Source organism: Salvelinus namaycush, chromosome 34 (genome assembly GCF_016432855.1).
Source record: "Salvelinus namaycush isolate Seneca chromosome 34, SaNama_1.0, whole genome shotgun sequence".
NCBI classification, from domain to species: domain Eukaryota; kingdom Metazoa; phylum Chordata; class Actinopteri; order Salmoniformes; family Salmonidae; genus Salvelinus; species Salvelinus namaycush.
The window spans coordinates 17,554,454-17,572,650 of record NC_052340.1 but is presented as its reverse complement, the minus strand read 5'-3'; the positions used below and the strand labels follow the sequence as shown (position 1 = coordinate 17,572,650).

At 42.8% G+C, this 18,197-nt stretch overlaps 1 protein-coding gene across 1 annotated transcript in view; it reads left to right on the top strand.

Annotated features, from left to right (window-relative positions):
- Nucleotides 1–18,197, top strand: part of LOC120028892 (replication protein A 70 kDa DNA-binding subunit-like) — a 58,400-nt gene that overhangs the window by 1,665 nt on the left and 38,538 nt on the right. The window contains exons 4-12 of the mRNA XM_038974165.1: nt 466–574; nt 786–874; nt 1,028–1,099; nt 4,146–4,275; nt 4,625–4,727; nt 4,820–4,888; nt 5,209–5,401; nt 14,478–14,614; nt 16,331–16,479. Coding sequence (XP_038830093.1) covers nt 466–574; nt 786–874; nt 1,028–1,099; nt 4,146–4,275; nt 4,625–4,727; nt 4,820–4,888; nt 5,209–5,401; nt 14,478–14,614; nt 16,331–16,479 — 1,051 coding nt within the window. The remainder of the gene's footprint in view (nt 1–465; nt 575–785; nt 875–1,027; nt 1,100–4,145; nt 4,276–4,624; nt 4,728–4,819; nt 4,889–5,208; nt 5,402–14,477; nt 14,615–16,330; nt 16,480–18,197) is intronic.

The window sequence follows — 18,197 nt, the reverse complement described above, 5'->3', positions numbered from 1 at the left end:
TTTTATGCTGTGGATTTCCTGGGGCTGACCAGCAGGAGGTAGTCAGGATTCAGTAAAATTAATAGAGAGTTGGAAATCAAAGAAAAATAATAAATTTCTTCCTTTTAATTTGACAAAGTTTAAGAAGTGTTGTGATACCATACAAAGTCATGAAAAAAAATGTATATTTTAAGACCTATTTAGAAACATATTTTTGGGATCTAAATTGATCTTCATCCCAGACTAAACTGGGCTCTCTTCCATGTTTACTAACAAGGATGGCATGTTATTTGGAACTGTGTGTGGAGGGGGAGGGTTAGTTGGGAGATGCATATCATCATCAAATAGACAAGACAGACTAGCGCAAGCAATGGCCATGTGCAGTGGATGTGCAGCACTTGGCCGTCCTCTACTGCACTGCCCATGTGCTTGTTGGTCTGTCTTGTCCCTAACATCTCTCCTATCGTCTCCCAATCCCTCCTGTAGCGTTCATGCTCTCCACCCAACTCAACCCAATGGCTGAGGACAACCGACTGGCCCCAAACTGTATCTGTCAGCTGAAGAGGAACGTGACCAATGTCCTAAAGGATGGACGGTATGGTGCTTCTGTCTTTTGATGTTTTCCTACAGAATGACAAACCCTTTTCTTTCAATTTTTAAACTTTTAAGAGCTGTCAGTATGGACACACAATGGATATGCACATACACACTTTTTGTTGTTGTTTGAATATCAACCATGTGTTTAGTCTTTGGAATATAATTTACAATGCAATTGTTCATCTGTTTATTACTGTTCTTCTGTTCAGGCGTGTGGTGGTCATATTAGACATGGAGGTGGTGAAGTCTGCTGATGAGGTGGCTGGAAAGATCGGAGAGCCCACGCCTTACGTGGAAGGCGAGTCTTCATCCCATACTCCATCACCATATCATAAGGCTTAGGGGGAGTGAAGATGAACAAATGTTTGAATCCAGACATGCATATAACCTACAATGTTGAATGTGCAGCTTACTTGAGTTTTTACCTTTCACTCCCTCACCTCCCTTGCAGGCCAGAGTAAAGCCCCACAGTCAGCCCCCAATCCCTCAGTCCACCCCCTGCAGTCCCAGAATGGAAATTATGGTAAACAATTCCAGATCACCCACTGTGCTTTTAAATCTAATGCCTTTTCATATCCTGTAGCAGGATTTTAATTGAGAGATTGGGTCATTAATGGACTGTATTCTCAAGATAAATTCCGAATGTTTTGCAGCTATATTCATTCCTAGGGGGTTCGAAGGTTGCAAAACACTTCAATATAGGTTATTGGATAGGTAATTTCATTTGTTTCCGGTAGATGGCAACATTTATCCAAAATGGACCAATCTTGGTTAAAATCCTCAGCTCTACTGAACATATGACACTTCTACTTTTTTTTTGTCAGAATGCTTAGCTAAAAAACATTTGCCTCTTGGGTATATTGTCATCTGTAACGTTCTACTGATCTTACTAAGATGGTGGTTGACCAATGTGATTCTGTTAAACACAAAATACTAGGTCTATATTCTGTCTCCTCTTTGTTGCAAATACGGTGTTAAAATCAGTCTTAGAGAGAATGTATAAAACAGACATGCTGCTGGTGAACCATCTGTACGTCACACTGGTTATTTCCAGTAGTCCAGATGTGCTCATCAGTCAGACTATAAATCTGGTTTTGAATTGGATATGATCTGAATATACAGTACTATTGACTTTTATAAGTTTCAGCTCCTTACATTTGTCATTTTGCAGACACTCTTATTCAGAGCAACTTACAGTGCATACATTTTCATACTTTTTTCATATGGGTCCCCCATGGGAATCGAACCCACAACCCTGGTGCATGCGCCATGCTCTATCAACTGAGCTACACGGGACTAACTTAATCTTAACTTCGACAGTTCACTTTTCATCAAGTAATTAGCTAAGCAATTAGTACTGGATTAAAATGGTAATCATGCCATGAGAGATAACATGCTACTGACATTGATTCCAAAATATACATACAGTACCAGTCAAACGTTTGTACACACCAACTCATTCAAGGGTTTTTCTTTATTTTTTACTATTTTCTACCTTGTAAATAACACACATGGAATCATGAAGTAACCAAAAAAGTGTTAAACAAATCAAAATATATTTTAGGTTCTTCAAAGTAGCCACCCTTTACCTTGACAACTTTGCACACTCTTGGCATTCTCTCAACCAGCTTCACTTGGAATACTTTTCCAACAGTCTTGAAGGAGTTCCCACATATGCTGAGCACCTGTTGGCTGCTTTTCCTTCACTCTGTGGTCCAACTCATTCTAAACCATCTTAATTGGGTTGAGGTCGGGTGATTTGTGGATGTCAGGTCATCTGATGCAGCACTCCATCACTCTCCTTCTTGGTCAAATAGCCCTTACACAGCCTGGAGGTGTGTTTTGGGTCATTGTACTGTTGAAAAACAAATGATATTCCCACTAGGCGCAAACCAGATGGGAACACATATCACTGCAGAATGCTGTGGTAGCCATGCTGGTTACGTTTGCCTTGAATTCTAAATATATCACTGACAGTGTCACCAACAAAGCACCCCCACACTACCACCTCCTCCATTCTTCACGGTGGGAACCACACATGCAGAGATCATCTGTAAACCTACTCCGTGTCTCACAAAGATCAATAATCTCATCAGACCAAAGGACAGATTTCCACCGGTCCAATGTCTCTTCTTATTGGTGTCCTTTTAGTAGCTGTTTCTTTGCAGCATTTTGACCACGTAGGTCTGATTTTCACACAGTCTCTGAACAGTTGATGTTGAGATGTCTGTTACTTGAACTCTGTGAAGCATTTATTTGGGCTGCAATTTCTGAGGCTGGTAACTCTAATGAACTCTGGGTCTTCCTTTCCTGTGGCGGTCCTCATTAGAGCCAGTGTCATCAGAGTGCTTGATGGTTTTTGCGACTGCACTTGAAGAAACTTTCAAAGTTCTTAATGTTCCAGATTGACTGACTTTCATGTCATAAAGTAATGACGGACTGCCATTTCTCTTTGCTTATTTGAGCTGTTCTTGCCATAATAAGAAAAACAAAAGTATATTTTATATTTGTGAAACTTTTTTTGTGGTTAATACATGATTCCATATGTGTTATTTAATAGTTTTGATGTCTTCACTATTATTCTACAATGTAGAAAATAGTATAAATAAAGAAAAACCCTTGAATGAGTAGGTGTGTCCAAACATCTAAACATCAGACTGGTACTGTGTATTTAGTTATTCTACTTGAATTTCGCTTTTAAATTATTATTATTATTTTTAATACATATTCTCACTAAATAGCTAAAAGAAGAAGGGTGCAGGTAACTAAATAAATGTTAATCATCTCTCGTGACAAACATTTCTAATCAGTGTTTAAGCAGGGATTTCATGAAAATATGCATGGCTAAAGGAAGGGTTTCTTAGTGCTAACCTACAGTATCATAGGGCATTTTGTGAACCATGACAGATGAACTCTTAGCCCAATCTATGACTTTAGGAGCTTATCTTATGGTCTGGGTCATAGGTATTCATCACACTAAACTGGTGTTAGGGAATTGAAGTAGTGATGGTGAGCTTCATCCTCCTCATCAGCACAGTTGTTATTGTTCAGTTGTTTGGCTGTGCTGTGCTGCTGGATCTGGGGGCTTAATTACTAGAAATGCAGTTGTTGGCTGTAATCCACAGTGTGAGACGCACACAAATCAAATGTGCAGTTAGCGCTTGTCCGAACAGAGAACCCTCAGTCAGGCCGTATGCACCAATCTCCTGTGGGAAGAGCAGCTTTGGTTTGTTATTTCACACTTCTGTCTGCTTTGAGTCTGTGATACATGAATCATCTCTCACTAAAACACCATCTCACAGACTCACAACTTAGTTGGTCTTGGGGGGTTGCCTCCTCTCTCCTACTCTCCCAAATCTACCGCAATAAATCGGCTACTCGTCCTGATTTTAAGTTTTTCTGTTATGTGAGACTACTCTCATGAAGTGAGAATTACAGTGATCAGGGAGTTTGTTTAATTCAGCCCTGATAAGTTATGGATGTCTATTTTGTTGAGTTTGCCACTTTCACTGCTCTTTTTATATGCACCAATAGCTCCTCTGTTCTCTCATTTCCCTATCTATCATAAGGCACCATGAACAAAGGTCCCAGCAGAGAGTTTGGGGGGAAGAAGGCCATGCCTCCGTCTGCAATGCCCAGCACTCCTGGGGGATCCTCCAAAGTCGTGCCCATCGCCAGCCTCAACCCCTACCAGTCAAAGTGAGTAGTCTTCTTATACCCGTCTATGGTTGCGTCCCAAATAGCACTGTATTCTCAATATAGTGTTCTACGTTAAAGTAGTGCACTATATAGGGAATGGGTGCCTTTTGGGATGCAGCCTATCACTTTGGCGAACATCTCAAACAACATGATCTCTTGCCCAAATGTTTATTCTTAAGTCATGATAATCCTGTTGTACCATACTCTTTAGTCTTAGAATGGAATAATGACCGTTTGATTTGTATTTGGGGATGTTTTTGTGATTTATTCCATAGATAGTTGGTCAAGGTATTTTCAAGGAATAGAGGTCCATCCAACAGCAACATAAACATTGGTTATTTTCTGTCAGGTGGACCATCCGAGCACGTGTCACCAACAAGAGCGGCATCCGCACCTGGAGCAACTCTCGTGGGGACGGCAAGCTGTTCTCTATGGAGATTGTGGATGAAAGTGTGAGTAACCCTTTCTGTTTGCATTTTCTCATGTTGCTGTATTGGATCGTGTGGAGCTAGTCCGTTGCTGACTGTGTTGTGTGTTGATGCAGGGAGAGATCAGAGTGACTGCATTTACCCAGGAGGTGGACAAGTTCTACAGCATCATCGAGACTGGCAAGGTGAGAGGAACTGCCTCCTATTAAAGATGCTTATCCACCATATGCTTGTCATTTTCACAGTTTTGGGTCAACTGAGTAATTAATCTCAATGTCCTATTGCCAATACTTTTTGATTTGTACAATGTTCTGAATTTGATATGATTTGGTGTAATGAGATGATGAATTATTCTCTCCAAATTGAGTCAAAGGACAGTAGCAAAATGATCCTCTGCTACAGATCCTCTGCCAGGCTTGATTTAGCTCCTACATCAATATTCAGCTGAAATGAATCCTGTGCCCAAATCTACTTTAGATTTAAACCTCCTTTTATTCATGTCCAGGTGTTCTACATCTCCAAGGGATCACTGAAGATCGCCAACAAGCAGTACTCGTCCCTGAAGAATGACTATGAGATGACCCTAAATGGAGAGTCCACTATCATCCCCTGTGAGGACACCCAGGACGTTCCCATGGTGCAGTGCAACTTCGTCTCCATCGCTGACCTGGAGGCCCGAGAAAAGGACGCCATTTTGGGTAAGGTGCAGGTGTAGCAAGGGAGGAACAAAGGGGAAGGGTGGTCCAGGCAGGGCTGGCGGGGCGTGATAACCGTCATTAACAACAGACTTAGCTTATTATTTTTCTATCATAGGGATGGATGCTACGGCAGCAGAGGGTTGTGCAGGGGTGGATTAGGTAATTATGAGAGCAGGGATAAAAGTAATTAATAATGCTGATGACAGTAGTGGCTTGTGGCGCAGATTGACTTTGGGCCTTATGGCAGAGCCCGGTGAGGAGAGGAGGGAGAATAAGAAACCATAGCCAGCATCCCAAATGGCAGTGTACTACCTGTGACCTATATGGCTCCGGTCATAAGTAGTGCACTATGTAGAGAATAGGATGCCGTTTGGACTCATCCCTAGTTGTAATGATGGTAATAGCAGGCATCAGCCCAGCCAGCCCTGTGATGTTGAAGATCTCTTCTTAATCATGCTTAAATTAGTTGTAACCTAACAAAGACTGAATGAATTAAGATGGCAGAGAGAATAGGCAGCTCCCAAATGACACCCTATTCCCTATATAGTGCACTACTATATAGGGTGCAGGGGCACAGGTTAGTTGAGGTAATATGTACATGTAGGTAGAGGTAAAGTGATAATAAACAGAGTAGCAGCAGTGTACAAATGGGGGGGGGTGTCAATGCAAATAGTCCGGGTAGTCATTTGGTTTGCTGTTCAGGAGTTTTATGGCTTAGGGGAACCTAAGACCTAGACTTGGCACTCCGGTACCGTTTGCCGTGCAGTAGCAGAGAGAACAGTCTGTGACTGGAGTCTTTGGCAATTTTTAGGTCCTTCCTCTGACACCACCTGGTATAGAGGTCCCAGATGGCAGGACGCTTGGCCCCAGTGATGTACTGGGCCGTACGCACTACCCTCTAGTGCCTTGCGGTCGGAGGCTGAGCAGTTGCCATACCAGGGCGGTAATGCAACCAGTCAGGATGCTCTCGATGGTGCAGCTGTAGAACTTTTTGAGGAACTGAGGACCCATGCCAAATCTTTTCTATCTCCTGAGGGGGAATAGTTGTTGTGCCCTCTTCACACGTGTCTTGTTGTGTTTGGAGCATGACAGTTCGTTGGTGATGTGGACACCAAGGAACTTGAAGCTCTCAACCAGCTACACTACAGCCCCGTCGATGAGAATGGGGGCGTGTTCGGCCCTCCTTTTCCTGTAGTTGACAATCATCCCCCCTTGATCACGTTGAGGGAGAGGTTGTTATCCTGGCACCACACTGCCAGGTCTCTGATCTTCTCCCTGTAGGCTGTCCCATCATTGTCGGTGATCAGGCCTACCACTTGTGTTGTCAGCAAACTTAATGATGGTGTTGGAGTCTTGCTTGGCCATGCAGTCATGTGTGGACAGGGAGTACAGGAAGCACCCCTGAGGGGCCTCCATGTTGAGGGTCAGCGTGGCAGATGTGTTGTTACTTACCCTTAGCACCTGGGGGCGGCCCGTCAGGAAGTCCAGGATCCAGTTGCAGAGGGAGGTGTTTAGTCCCAGGGTCCTTAGCTTAGTGATGAGCTTTGAGGGCACTATGGTGTTGAACGCTGAGCTGTAGTCCATGAGCATCCTTCTCACATAGGTGTTCCATTTGTCCAGGTGGGAAAGGGCAGTCTGGAGGGCAGTAACGGTTGGGGCGGTATGTAAATTGTAGTGGGTCTAGGGTTTCTGCTATAATGGTGTTGATGTGAGCCATGACCAGCCTTTCAAAGCATTTCATGACTACAGACATGAGTGGTATGGGCCAGTAGTCATTTAGGCAGGTTATCTTGGTGTTCTTGGGCACAGGGGCTATAGTGGTCTGCTTGAAAAATGTTGGTATTACAGACTCGGTCAGGGAGAGGTTGAAAATGTCAGGGAAGACACTTGGTAGTTGGTTAGCGCATGCTCGGAGTACACGTCCTGGTAATCCTCTGGCCTTGTGAATGTTGACCTGTTTTTGAAGGTCTTACATTGGCTACGGAGAGCGTGGTCACACAGTCGTATGGAACATCTTGTGGTCTCACGCATGTTTCAGTGTTGCTTGCCTCGAAGTGTGCATAGAAGTCATCTAGCTCGGCTGGTAGGCTCGTGTCACTGTGCAGCTCGCGGCTGTGCTTCCCTTTTGTAGTCCATAATATTTTGCAAACCCTGCCACATCCGACGAGCATCGGAGCCAGTGTAGTAGGATTCAATCTTAGTCCTGTATGGAGATGAAACGGTATGAAAATTTCATATCACGATTATAGTGACATGATCACGGTTATCAGTATTATCGCAGTATTGTTAAAATGTGCTGGAGATGTTCATAAAGTACTGATACACACACTGAAATCATGTCACCAAGTTTTATATTGAAAACCAACAAATACAGTTAGCAGCACTATGCACTTTTTGTGTGCCAAATCATTAAAATATTAACATTAAAGATGGCACCATGTGGCCATGAGAAGTTTCCCTCGTGCAGGTTTAAATGAACACAACCTTAAGTAAGCAAATCAAATAAACAAACAACAAATGCAATTAGCAGCACTCACTTTGTAGTGAGGCACGGCAACCATCAGCCTCAGAAAGCCAGGCCTCTCAACAATTTGAAATGACATGTCCTTTGCAATGATATATGAAAGGGCTGCAGTGAGGTCTTGGCATTTTTTGATGTGGGTGCATAAGCAGCCTGCCTTTTTAAATGCTTGCTCAGTGTCTGTGACAACTGTAGACGAGGAGGGACAGGTAGCAGCACTGGGTTTGCCTAACAAGGGAATAGCAAATGTTTTATTATTATTCACATCTTCTGTGTTGCATTTGAGTATATGCAATGACCCCATGCACAATTTACATAAATGCAATTTAGTCTTAAGAAGACAGTGATAGTAATTGCAATGAGCACAACAATTTGACTTGCTATAGTGTTTCTCTCGTTGGAGTACTTACAACCAAGTCGACGTCTGTCGGATTTTAAATGAACAAAATATGTTGGTTGGGTGACTACACTACATAACGTGTTATCGTGTGCAATGGGAGAATAGTCTGCATACAGCAGCAGAACAACGTGTAGTGATTTTACAAGACTAGGTAACACTGAAAGCTTCAGTTTACGTTATTGACAAGCTATTAGCAAGTTAGACAGACAAACCATGACATTTTCCCCCGTTTCGAAGTCCCCACTTCATGCATTGAGCTAAAAGTTAACTTGCCTTGCATTCGCTATAAAGTAGTGGGAAGTTTTTCCCCCTTTCGCAGCGATTATTATTTATGTTTTTGCGTGTTCTGCAGACGGGGTGACCATCTTCGATTAAGTTTCCCTCCGCAGTCTTGTAAAACCCAAAATACGACCACACTTCTAATTTGGTCCTCTTAGAAGGCTGAAAAATCTCCCGAGCGCTGTCACTGCCTTCCGCCATGTTTTCACACACAACAAAACCTAAGTTCCATGCTGCGCCTGCGTCAGACTGTTGCTAATTTTGGTTGATGCTGGATAGTATTTACCGTGAGTTTTTCACGGTTTTAATGATAATTCAAATTTGAAACGGTAATACTAATCGTAGGGAATTTTATCGTGAAACCAGTAACCGTTTCATCCCTAGTCCTGTATTGACGCTTTCCCTGTTTGATGGTTGGTCGGAGAGTATAGCGGGATTTGTTATAAGCGTCCGGGTTAGAGTCCCGCTCCTTGAAAGCGGCAGCTCTACGCTTTAGCTCAGTGAGGATGTTGCCTGTAAACGTGCACTTATTGATGAAGCCAATGACTGATGTGGTGTACTCAATGCCATCGGAAGAATCCAGGAACCATTTGGGACGCAGCCATAAAATTGTAATGTCACTGATAACATCTCATTAGCTTTGGCCCCCTGGCAGGGATACATGGCTATGCATCAGCTCACCCTGATAGAAGCAGGTTAACATGAATCTATACTCAGGATAAATTAGCAGCAACGTCGATTTTGTTTTGTTTTTGTTTCCCATTCCTATACATACATCATGATAAACATTAGTAATGCATGTGCCATGTGACCAGGAGATGCTGAATAGGCAGTGACCTCACACTTAATCTGAACAGGATAAATTGCCCCATTTCCCTGAATGAATGTGTTGTGGAGAACTGTAGGACCTTGAGTGACCCAGGAGAATCACACACGATCAATATTTATATTTGGAAATGTGATTTATTTCGAATGGGTGTTTTGTCTCTGACTTATTCCATAGATAGTTGGTCAAGGTCTTTTCAAGCACTTGTGGTGGGCAATTACATAGTACGGTCAACCTGAGCATGAAAAAACTTAATATCTTATTTCCTAATTAAACTACTTTCATATTTATCTTGAATGTGTGTATTTTGAAGTACAGACTACAGTTGGCCTTTGTTTTCCAAATGTAGTGTTATTGTTACTATAATGTAGGATACAAAGTTTAAAAAAAAAGTTTTTTAGTCAATCAGATTTCATAGCTTTTGGCAATGGCTGTGTTTCTGATCGAGTCGGAAGGTTAATAAAACAATATCAAACACATTTTAGTCCATTGAGTGCTAAGATAGAACGCTGTTTTGGGCAGGAAGTGTCACATCGTAATGTTTTTGAAGAAAAGTTATTGTAGATTGTTTTGAGTATAATTGTATGTAAGACATAAAAACTATGAAATTACACACGTGTAGTAACCAAAAACCGGTTAAACAAATCAAAATATATTTTATATTTGAGTCTTCAAATAGCCACTCTTTTGCCTTGATGACAGCTTTACACTCTCTTAGCATTATCTCAAGCAGCTTCATGAGATAGTCACCTGGAATGCATTTCAATTAACAGTTGTGCCTTGTTAAAAGTTAATTTGTGGAATTTCTTTCCTTCGTGCGTTTGAGCCAATCAGTTGTGTTGTGACAAGGTAGGGGTGGTATATAGAAGATGGCCCTATTTGGTAGAAGAGTGAGTCCACATTATGTCAAGAACAGCTCAAATAAGCAAAGACAAATGACAGTCCATCATTACTTTAAGACATGAGGGTCAGTCATTCCGGAAAATTACAAGAACTTTGAAAGTTCGGTCAAGTGCAGTCGATAAATCTACGGTGATCGAGAATAAGCATTTTTCTACGGCCGGCCATCCTTTCCACCTGGCTACCCCTACCCCGGCCAACAGCTCTGCACCCCCCCCCCCCCCCCCCCCGCAGCAACTTTCCCAAGCCCCCTGCTTCTCTTTCACCCAAATCCAGATAGCTGATGTTCTGAAAGCGCTGCAAAATCTGGACCGCTACACATCAGCTGGGCTAGACCCAAACTCTTACAGACCTATATCCATCCTGCTCTGCCTTTCTAAAGTCTTCGAAAGCCAAGTTAACAAACAGATCACCGACCCTTTTGAATCCCACTGTACCTTCTCCACTATGCAATCTGGTTTCCGAGCTGGTCATGGGTCATCAGCCACGCTCAAGGTCCATCGATAAAAGACAGTACTGTGCAGCAGTCTTTATCGAACTGGCCAAGGCTTTCGACTCTGTCAATCACTGCATTCTTATCGGCAGACTCAACAGCCTTGGTTTCTCAAATGACTGCCTCCCCTGGTTCACCAACTACTTCTCAGACAGTTCAGTGTGTCAAGTTGGAGGGCCTGTTGTCCGGACCTCTAGCAGTCTCTATGGGGGTGCCACAGGGTTTAATTCTCGGGCTGACTCTTTTCTCTGTATACAATGGGGAGAACAAGTATTTGATACACTGCCGATTTTGCAGGTTTTCCTACTTACAAAGCATGTAGAGGTCTGTAATTTTTATCGTAGGTACACTTCAACTGTGAGAGACGGAATCTAAAACAAAAGTCCAGAAAATCACATTGTATGATCTTTAAGTAATTCATTTGCATTTTATTGCATGACATAAGTATTTGATCACCTACCAACCAGTAAGAATTCCGGCTCACAGACCTGTTCGTTTTTATTTAAGAAGCGCTCCTGTTCCACTCATTACCTGTTAACTGCACCTGTTTGAAATAGTTACCTGTATAAAAGACACCTGTCCACACACTCAATCAAACAGACTCCAACCTCTCCACAATGGCCAAGACCAGAGAGCTGTGTAAGGACATCAGGGATAAAATTGTAGACCTACACAAGGCTGGGATGGGCTACAGGACAATAGGCAAGCAGCTTGGTGAGAAGGCAACAACTGTTGGCGCAATTATTAGAAAATCGGTCTGGGGCTCCATGCAAGATCTCACCTCGTGGGGCATCAATGACCATGAGGGATCAGCCCAGAACTACACGGTAGGATCTGGTCAATGACCTGAAGAGAGCTGGGAGCACAGTCTCAAAGAAAACCATTAGTAACACACTACGCCGTCATGGATTAAAATCCTGCAGCGCACGCAAGGTCCCCCTGCTCAAGCCAGCGCATGTCCAGGCCCGTCTGAAGTTTACCAATGACCATCTGGATGATCCAGAGGAGGAATGGGAGAAGGTCATGTGGTCTGATGAGACAAAAATAGAGCTTTTTGGTCTAAACTCCACTCGCCGTGTTTGGAGGAAGAAGGATGAGTACTACCCCAAGAACACCATCCCAACCGTGAAGCATGGAGGTGGAAACCTCATTCTTTGGGGATGCTTTTCTGCAAAGGGGACAGGACGACTGCACCGTATTGAGGGAAGGATGGATGGGGCCATGTATCGTGAGATCTTGGCCAACAACCTCCTTTCCTCAGTAAGAGCATTGAAGATGGAAACACACAGCCAGGGCAACTAAGGAGTGGCTCCGTAAGAAGCATCTCAAGGTCCTGGAGTAGCCTAGCCAGTCTCCAGACCAGAACCCAATAGAACATCTTTGGAGGGAGCTGAAAGTCCGTATTGCCCAGCGACAGCCCCGAAACCTGAAGGATCTGGAGACGGTCTGTATGGAGAAGTGGGCCAAAATCCCTGCTGCAGTGTGTGCAAACCTGGTCAAGAACTACAGGAAACGTATGATCTCTGTAATTGCAAACAAAGGTTTCTGTACCAAATATTAAGTTCTGCTTTTCTGATGTATCAAATACTTATGTCATGCAATAAAATGCAAATTAATTACTTAAAAATCATACAATGTGATTTTCTGGATTTTTGCTTTAGATTCCGTCTCTCACAGTTGAAGTGTACCTATGATAAAAATTACAGACCTCTACATGCTTTGTAAGTAGGAAAACCTGCAAATCGGCAGTGTATCAAATACTTGTTTGCCCCACTGTATATCAATGATGTAGCAAAAACCATCTAGCGGTATGATGAACCTGGTTCTCATGAGGACCGCCACAGGAAAGGAAGACCCAAAGTTACCTCTGCTGCTCATTTGAATTAGCAGCCTCAGAAATTGCAGCCCAAATAAATGTTTCACCGAGTTCAAGTAACAGAGATATCTCAACATCAACTGTTTAGAGGAGACTGCGTGAAATCAGGCCTTCATGGTTGAATTTCTGCAAAGAAACCACTACTCAAGGACACCAATAAGAAGAGCCTTGCTTGGGCCAAGAAACACGAGCAATGGACATTAGACCGGTTGAAATCTGTCATTTGGTCTGATAAATCCAAATTAGAGATTTTTGGTTCCAACCACTATGTTTTTGTGAGATGTGGAGTAGGTGAACGGATGATCTCCGCGTATGTGGTTCCCACCGTGAAGCGAGGAGGTGTGGTGGTGTGGGCGTGCTTTGCTGGTGAAACTGTCAGTGATTTATTTAGAATTCAAGGCACACTTAACCAGCATGGCGTCCACAGTACTCTGCAGCGATACACCATCCCATCTGGTTTGCACTTAGTGGGACTATCATTTGTTTTTAAACAGGACAATGACCCAACACACCTCCAGGCTGTGTAAGGGCAATTTGATCAAGAAGGAGAGTGATGGAGTGCTGCATCAGATGACCTCAACCCAATTGCGATGGTTTGGGATGAGTTTGACCGCAGAGTGAAGGAAAAGCAGCCAACAAGTGCTCAGCATATGTGGGAACTCCTTCAAGACTGTTGGATAAGTATTCCAGGTGATTCTGGTTGAGGGAATGCCAAGAGTGTGCAAAGCTGTCAAGGTAAAGGGTGGCTGCTTTGAAGAATCTCAAATATATTTTGATTTGACACTATTTTTCACTCCTACATGATTCCATATGTGTTTTTTCATAGTTTTGTTGTCTTCACTATTATTCTACAATGTAGAAAATAGTAAAAATCAAGAAACTCGATGTAGGTGTCCAAACGTTTGACTGGTACTGTATATATGATGATGTTAATATTTTCATCATTGTTTTTTTGTGTAGCCAAGCCTTCCTTTCAAAGTGTCTGTTTATATTTTACCGTAAGACTTCGAGATTCAGACTTTTTCCTATGTGTCTGTTTTCCCAAAAATGACTGTCCTTTTCCTTCACATCCGTAACGCAAGTTGTTGTTCTGTTACTTCAAAGTGATATTATTTATCACTTTGTAATTTTGTTTACACTTCCCCTATAAGGGTTCTACAAAAATACACCGAATTCTGTTTAGAGTACATAAAGAGTTGACTGCTTTCAGTTCATGTATAAAAAAAAAAAAAAAAAAATCAGACAGTGATAAAATAAACAATGAATAGGCTACATCCGTCAGGCTGGGAGAGACTGATGAGCGGCTGTGTTAGAGAGCATCACACTGACTGATCTATAAATGATTTATATTTGAGCTTCCATCCAGAGTTACTTACAGGAGCAATCAGGGTTAAGTGCCTTGCTCAAGGGCACATCGACAGATTTTTCACGTAGTTGGCTCGGGGAATTAAACCAGTGACCTTTTGGTTACTGGCCCAACGCTCTTAACCGCTAGGCTACCTGCTGCCCCATGAGGATAATTATTTAGGACGTATAGTGACTTCTAGATCAGTCAGTGTGTCTGACTTCAATGGGGTGGAATTTGACCTCAAACGAGACCGTAGTCTACTCTACTCATGATGTCACCTGTGTTTAAAATGCATTCAACTATCTATGGACATTCCACATACGTGATCAATACTTATAATATAAGTGTCTGTGTTTTCTCCTGGGTCACTCAAGGTTCTCCATAGTAATGCTGCTCATACTGTGCTAATGAGTTGACCGTGTGTGTTTTCCAGATGTGATTGGAGTGTGTAAGAGTGTGGCTGACGTGACCCGCCTCACCACCAAGAACAACCGTGAGGTCTCCAAGAGGACGCTCAACCTGATGGACCAGTCTTGTAAACTGGTGGAGGTCACCCTGTGGGGAGAGGAGGTGAGGACTGGGGGACAGACACAAGCACAGCCATATAGATGGTCTATATGCGTTTGGACACAAGGGGACAGTCCTGCTGGATAAAGAGAGGATGAAAGTCACTTTCTCTCATGCTGGGTGACATGCTGAAGCACCTTCATGATTTGTCCTGTCAGCCAGCGTCCCAGGAAGGGGTACAGTACACCTCTCCTAATTGAAAAGGTGTTGTGAGCTGTATGCCTCCCTGTGTTTGGAAATGTCTGTTAAGCAATTTGAATAGGCAGAGGAGATTTGAGCAGTGGGCTCTCTCTCTGTGGGTTTAATAGAAGCTGATGTGGTGGAAGTCACTGAGTAAATACCATGTCACATTGTGATGAAAGAACCCAGCTCCAGCAGTTGATTTTATACGTAGCCGTGGCTATGCTTAGTTTGCCAACATTTCTTTCATTCTAACAACTACAACACAATGTTCCCTCTTTGTTTGTTCTGCAGATATCCCCTATCCAGGGGTCTTGCAGAGGTACACAACATGTATAGTTCATAAAGAACAATAAGCTTTAGTAAATACAGAATTGCATTTAATATTTTTCACTTTTTCTTTCTTCCCCACTGCTGATACACTACATGGCCAAAAGTATGTGGACAGCTGCTCGTCGAACATCTCATTCCAAAATCAAGGTCATTAATATGCAGTTGGTTTCCCCCCCTTTGCTGTTATAACAGCCTCCACTCTTCTGGGAAGGCTTTCCACTAGATGTTGGAAAATTGCTAAAGGTACGCCGTTTAGCCACGAGCATTAGTGAGGTCAAGTTCTTCTACACCGGTCTTGACAAACCATTTCTGCATGGACCTCGCTTTGTGCACGGGGGCATTGTCGTGCTGAAACAGAAAAGGGCCTTCCCCAAACTGTTGCCACAAAGTTATACGCACAGAATCGTCTAGAATGTCATTTTATGCTGTAGAATTAAGATAATTCCAGTGAAGGGATAAGGGGCCTAGCTCAAACGATGAAAAATAGCCCCAAAACATTCCTCCTCCACCAAACTTTACAGTTGGCACTATGTATTGGTGCAGGTTGTTCTGGAATCCGCCAAACCAAGATTTGTCAGTTGGACTGCCAGATGGTGAAGCGTGATTCAACACCAGAGAATGTGTTTTCACTCCAGAGAAGCTTTACACCACTCCAGCCGACGCTTGGCATAGCGATCTTAGGCTTGTGTGCGGCTGCTCGGCCATGGAAACCCATTTCATGAAGCTCCCGACGGACCGTTTTTGTGCTGACATTGCTTCGAGGCAGTTTTGAACTTGCTTGTGAGTGTTGCAAGGACAGGCGCTTTTTTGTGTGTGTATTTTTTACGCGCTTCTCCTACCACTTTGTCGCTGAGCCATTGTTGCTCCTAGACATTTCCACTTCACACTAACAGCACTTACAGTTGACTGGGGCAGCTCTAGCAGGGCCGAAATTTGAGGAACTGACTTGTTGGAATGGTGGCATCCAATGACGGTGCCACGTTGAAAGTCACTGAGCTCTTCAGTAAGGCCATTCTACTGACAATGTTTGTCTATGGAGATTGCATGGCTGTGTGCACGATTTTATACACCTGTCAGCAACGGGTGTGGCTGAAATAGCCAAATCCACAAATTTGAATGGCTGTCCACATACATTTGGCCATGTAGTTTTGCACATAAAGTGTGTCTTGTTGGTATCCTCAGTCAACCTATCTGTTCTATTTGCAGGCAGAGAACTTTGATGGCTCTGGGCAGCCCATCTTGGCCATCAAAGGGGCCAAGCTGTCGGACTATGGGGGAAGATCTCTGTCTGCTTCGTTCAGCAGCACCGTCATGGTCAACCCCGACATCCCTGAGGCATACAAGCTGCGGGGCTGGTAAGTGTCTCTCTCTTGTCTGGAGCCACATAGCTTTAGGTGCTAAAGGCCTCTGTAACTGTGTTACCCAGGCTGTTCTTGTATATGTATGGTGCTGCTATTAGGTCATATTTTTGGTTTGAAGACCTGGAGTGAATCTCTCACATCCTCTGCTCCACCGCTGAGAGAATTCTAAAGGAATTTGAATGTTAAATATCAGATCCCCAAACTCTGAGAGGGTGCGTGCTCCAGCTTGGTTCGTCAAGATTAGCCTACCTCCATTAGTGAAGATGTGGGAGGAGGTGACTTCAGTTAGGGATGAATTTAAAAAACTGGCATAATGTACAGATACTGTATATGCAAAATGTGAACCATAGTATGGCATCTTACTATAGTTAAAGGTTAAAAGCCATAAATCCTAAAATTCAAGTCCAACTGTGGCCCTACATTTGCATACATATGAATGCAAATCATTCTTTATCTGCGGAAAATGCCTCTTTTCTCCTTCTAATCTGCCCTTCAAAGAAGCAACAAATAACGGGTGCAGCTCTCCAGACCACAGAGTTTGATTGTGGTGTTGGGAGCATTTGTGTTTTTAGCATGTTGATGGGCAGAACATAAATATTTCATATTAATGACAATAACAACTACATTGAACAAATATTTGTAAGTAAACCTAAAGCCTATATTTTATTGGAACAAATATAGTGAATGTAGGCACAGATTTAGTTAGTATGTGAGTAGTTATTTGGGTAAAGAGGTAGTTGGTAGCACATCCACATGCAGTGGTTTAAGATGGCATACACAGAGGAACAGGCCCCTCTGTTATCCCTTGAAGATCCCCTATTGGCTGCTCCAGCAAAGCAATGGCAAAACAGTTACTATGACTCATGCTTTCATCTTTTCTTTGCATTGTCTTGCCAATTCCCGTTATTCTTTACCTAAATAATGTTATTCACTCTGTACCATATCCCAAAATAAATACTCAGCTTTTCCAATCTCATATCTAGTTTGGAAGCTAGGCAGCAGTTTTGTGTTTAACCTCTCTGGGATATGTGGGAAGGTAGCGTCCCACCTGGCCAACATCCAGTGAAAATGCGGAGCGCCAAATTCAAATCAATTACTATAAAAATTTAACTTTCATGAAATCACACATTCAATATACCAAATTGAAGCTACACTTGTTGTGAATCCAGCCAATGTGTCAGATTTCAAAAATGCTTTAGGGCGAAAGCAAACAATGCTATTATCTGAGGATAGCACCCCAGCTAACAATCACAGACCATCATATTTCAACCCTCCCGGCGCGACACAAAACGCAGAAATAAAGATATAATTCATGCCTTACCTTTGACGAGCTTCTTCTGTTGGCACTCCAATATGTCCCATAAACATCACAAATGGTCCTTTTGTTCGATTAATTCCGTCGACATATATCCAAAATGTCCATTTATTTGGCGCGTTTGATCCAGAAAAACACTGGTTCCAACTTGCACAACGTGACTACAAAATATCTCAAAAGTTACCTGTAAGCTTTGTCCAAACATTTCAAACTACTTTTGTAATAAAACTTTAGGTATTTTGTTACGTAAATAATCAATAAAATTGAAGACTGGATGATCTGTGTTCAATACCGGAGGAAAACAATGTGTAGCATGCTTTCTGGTCACGCGCCTCTAACACTTCACTGGAGCCTCATTCTGAACATGGCTACTTCTTCATTTCTCAAAGGAAATGAC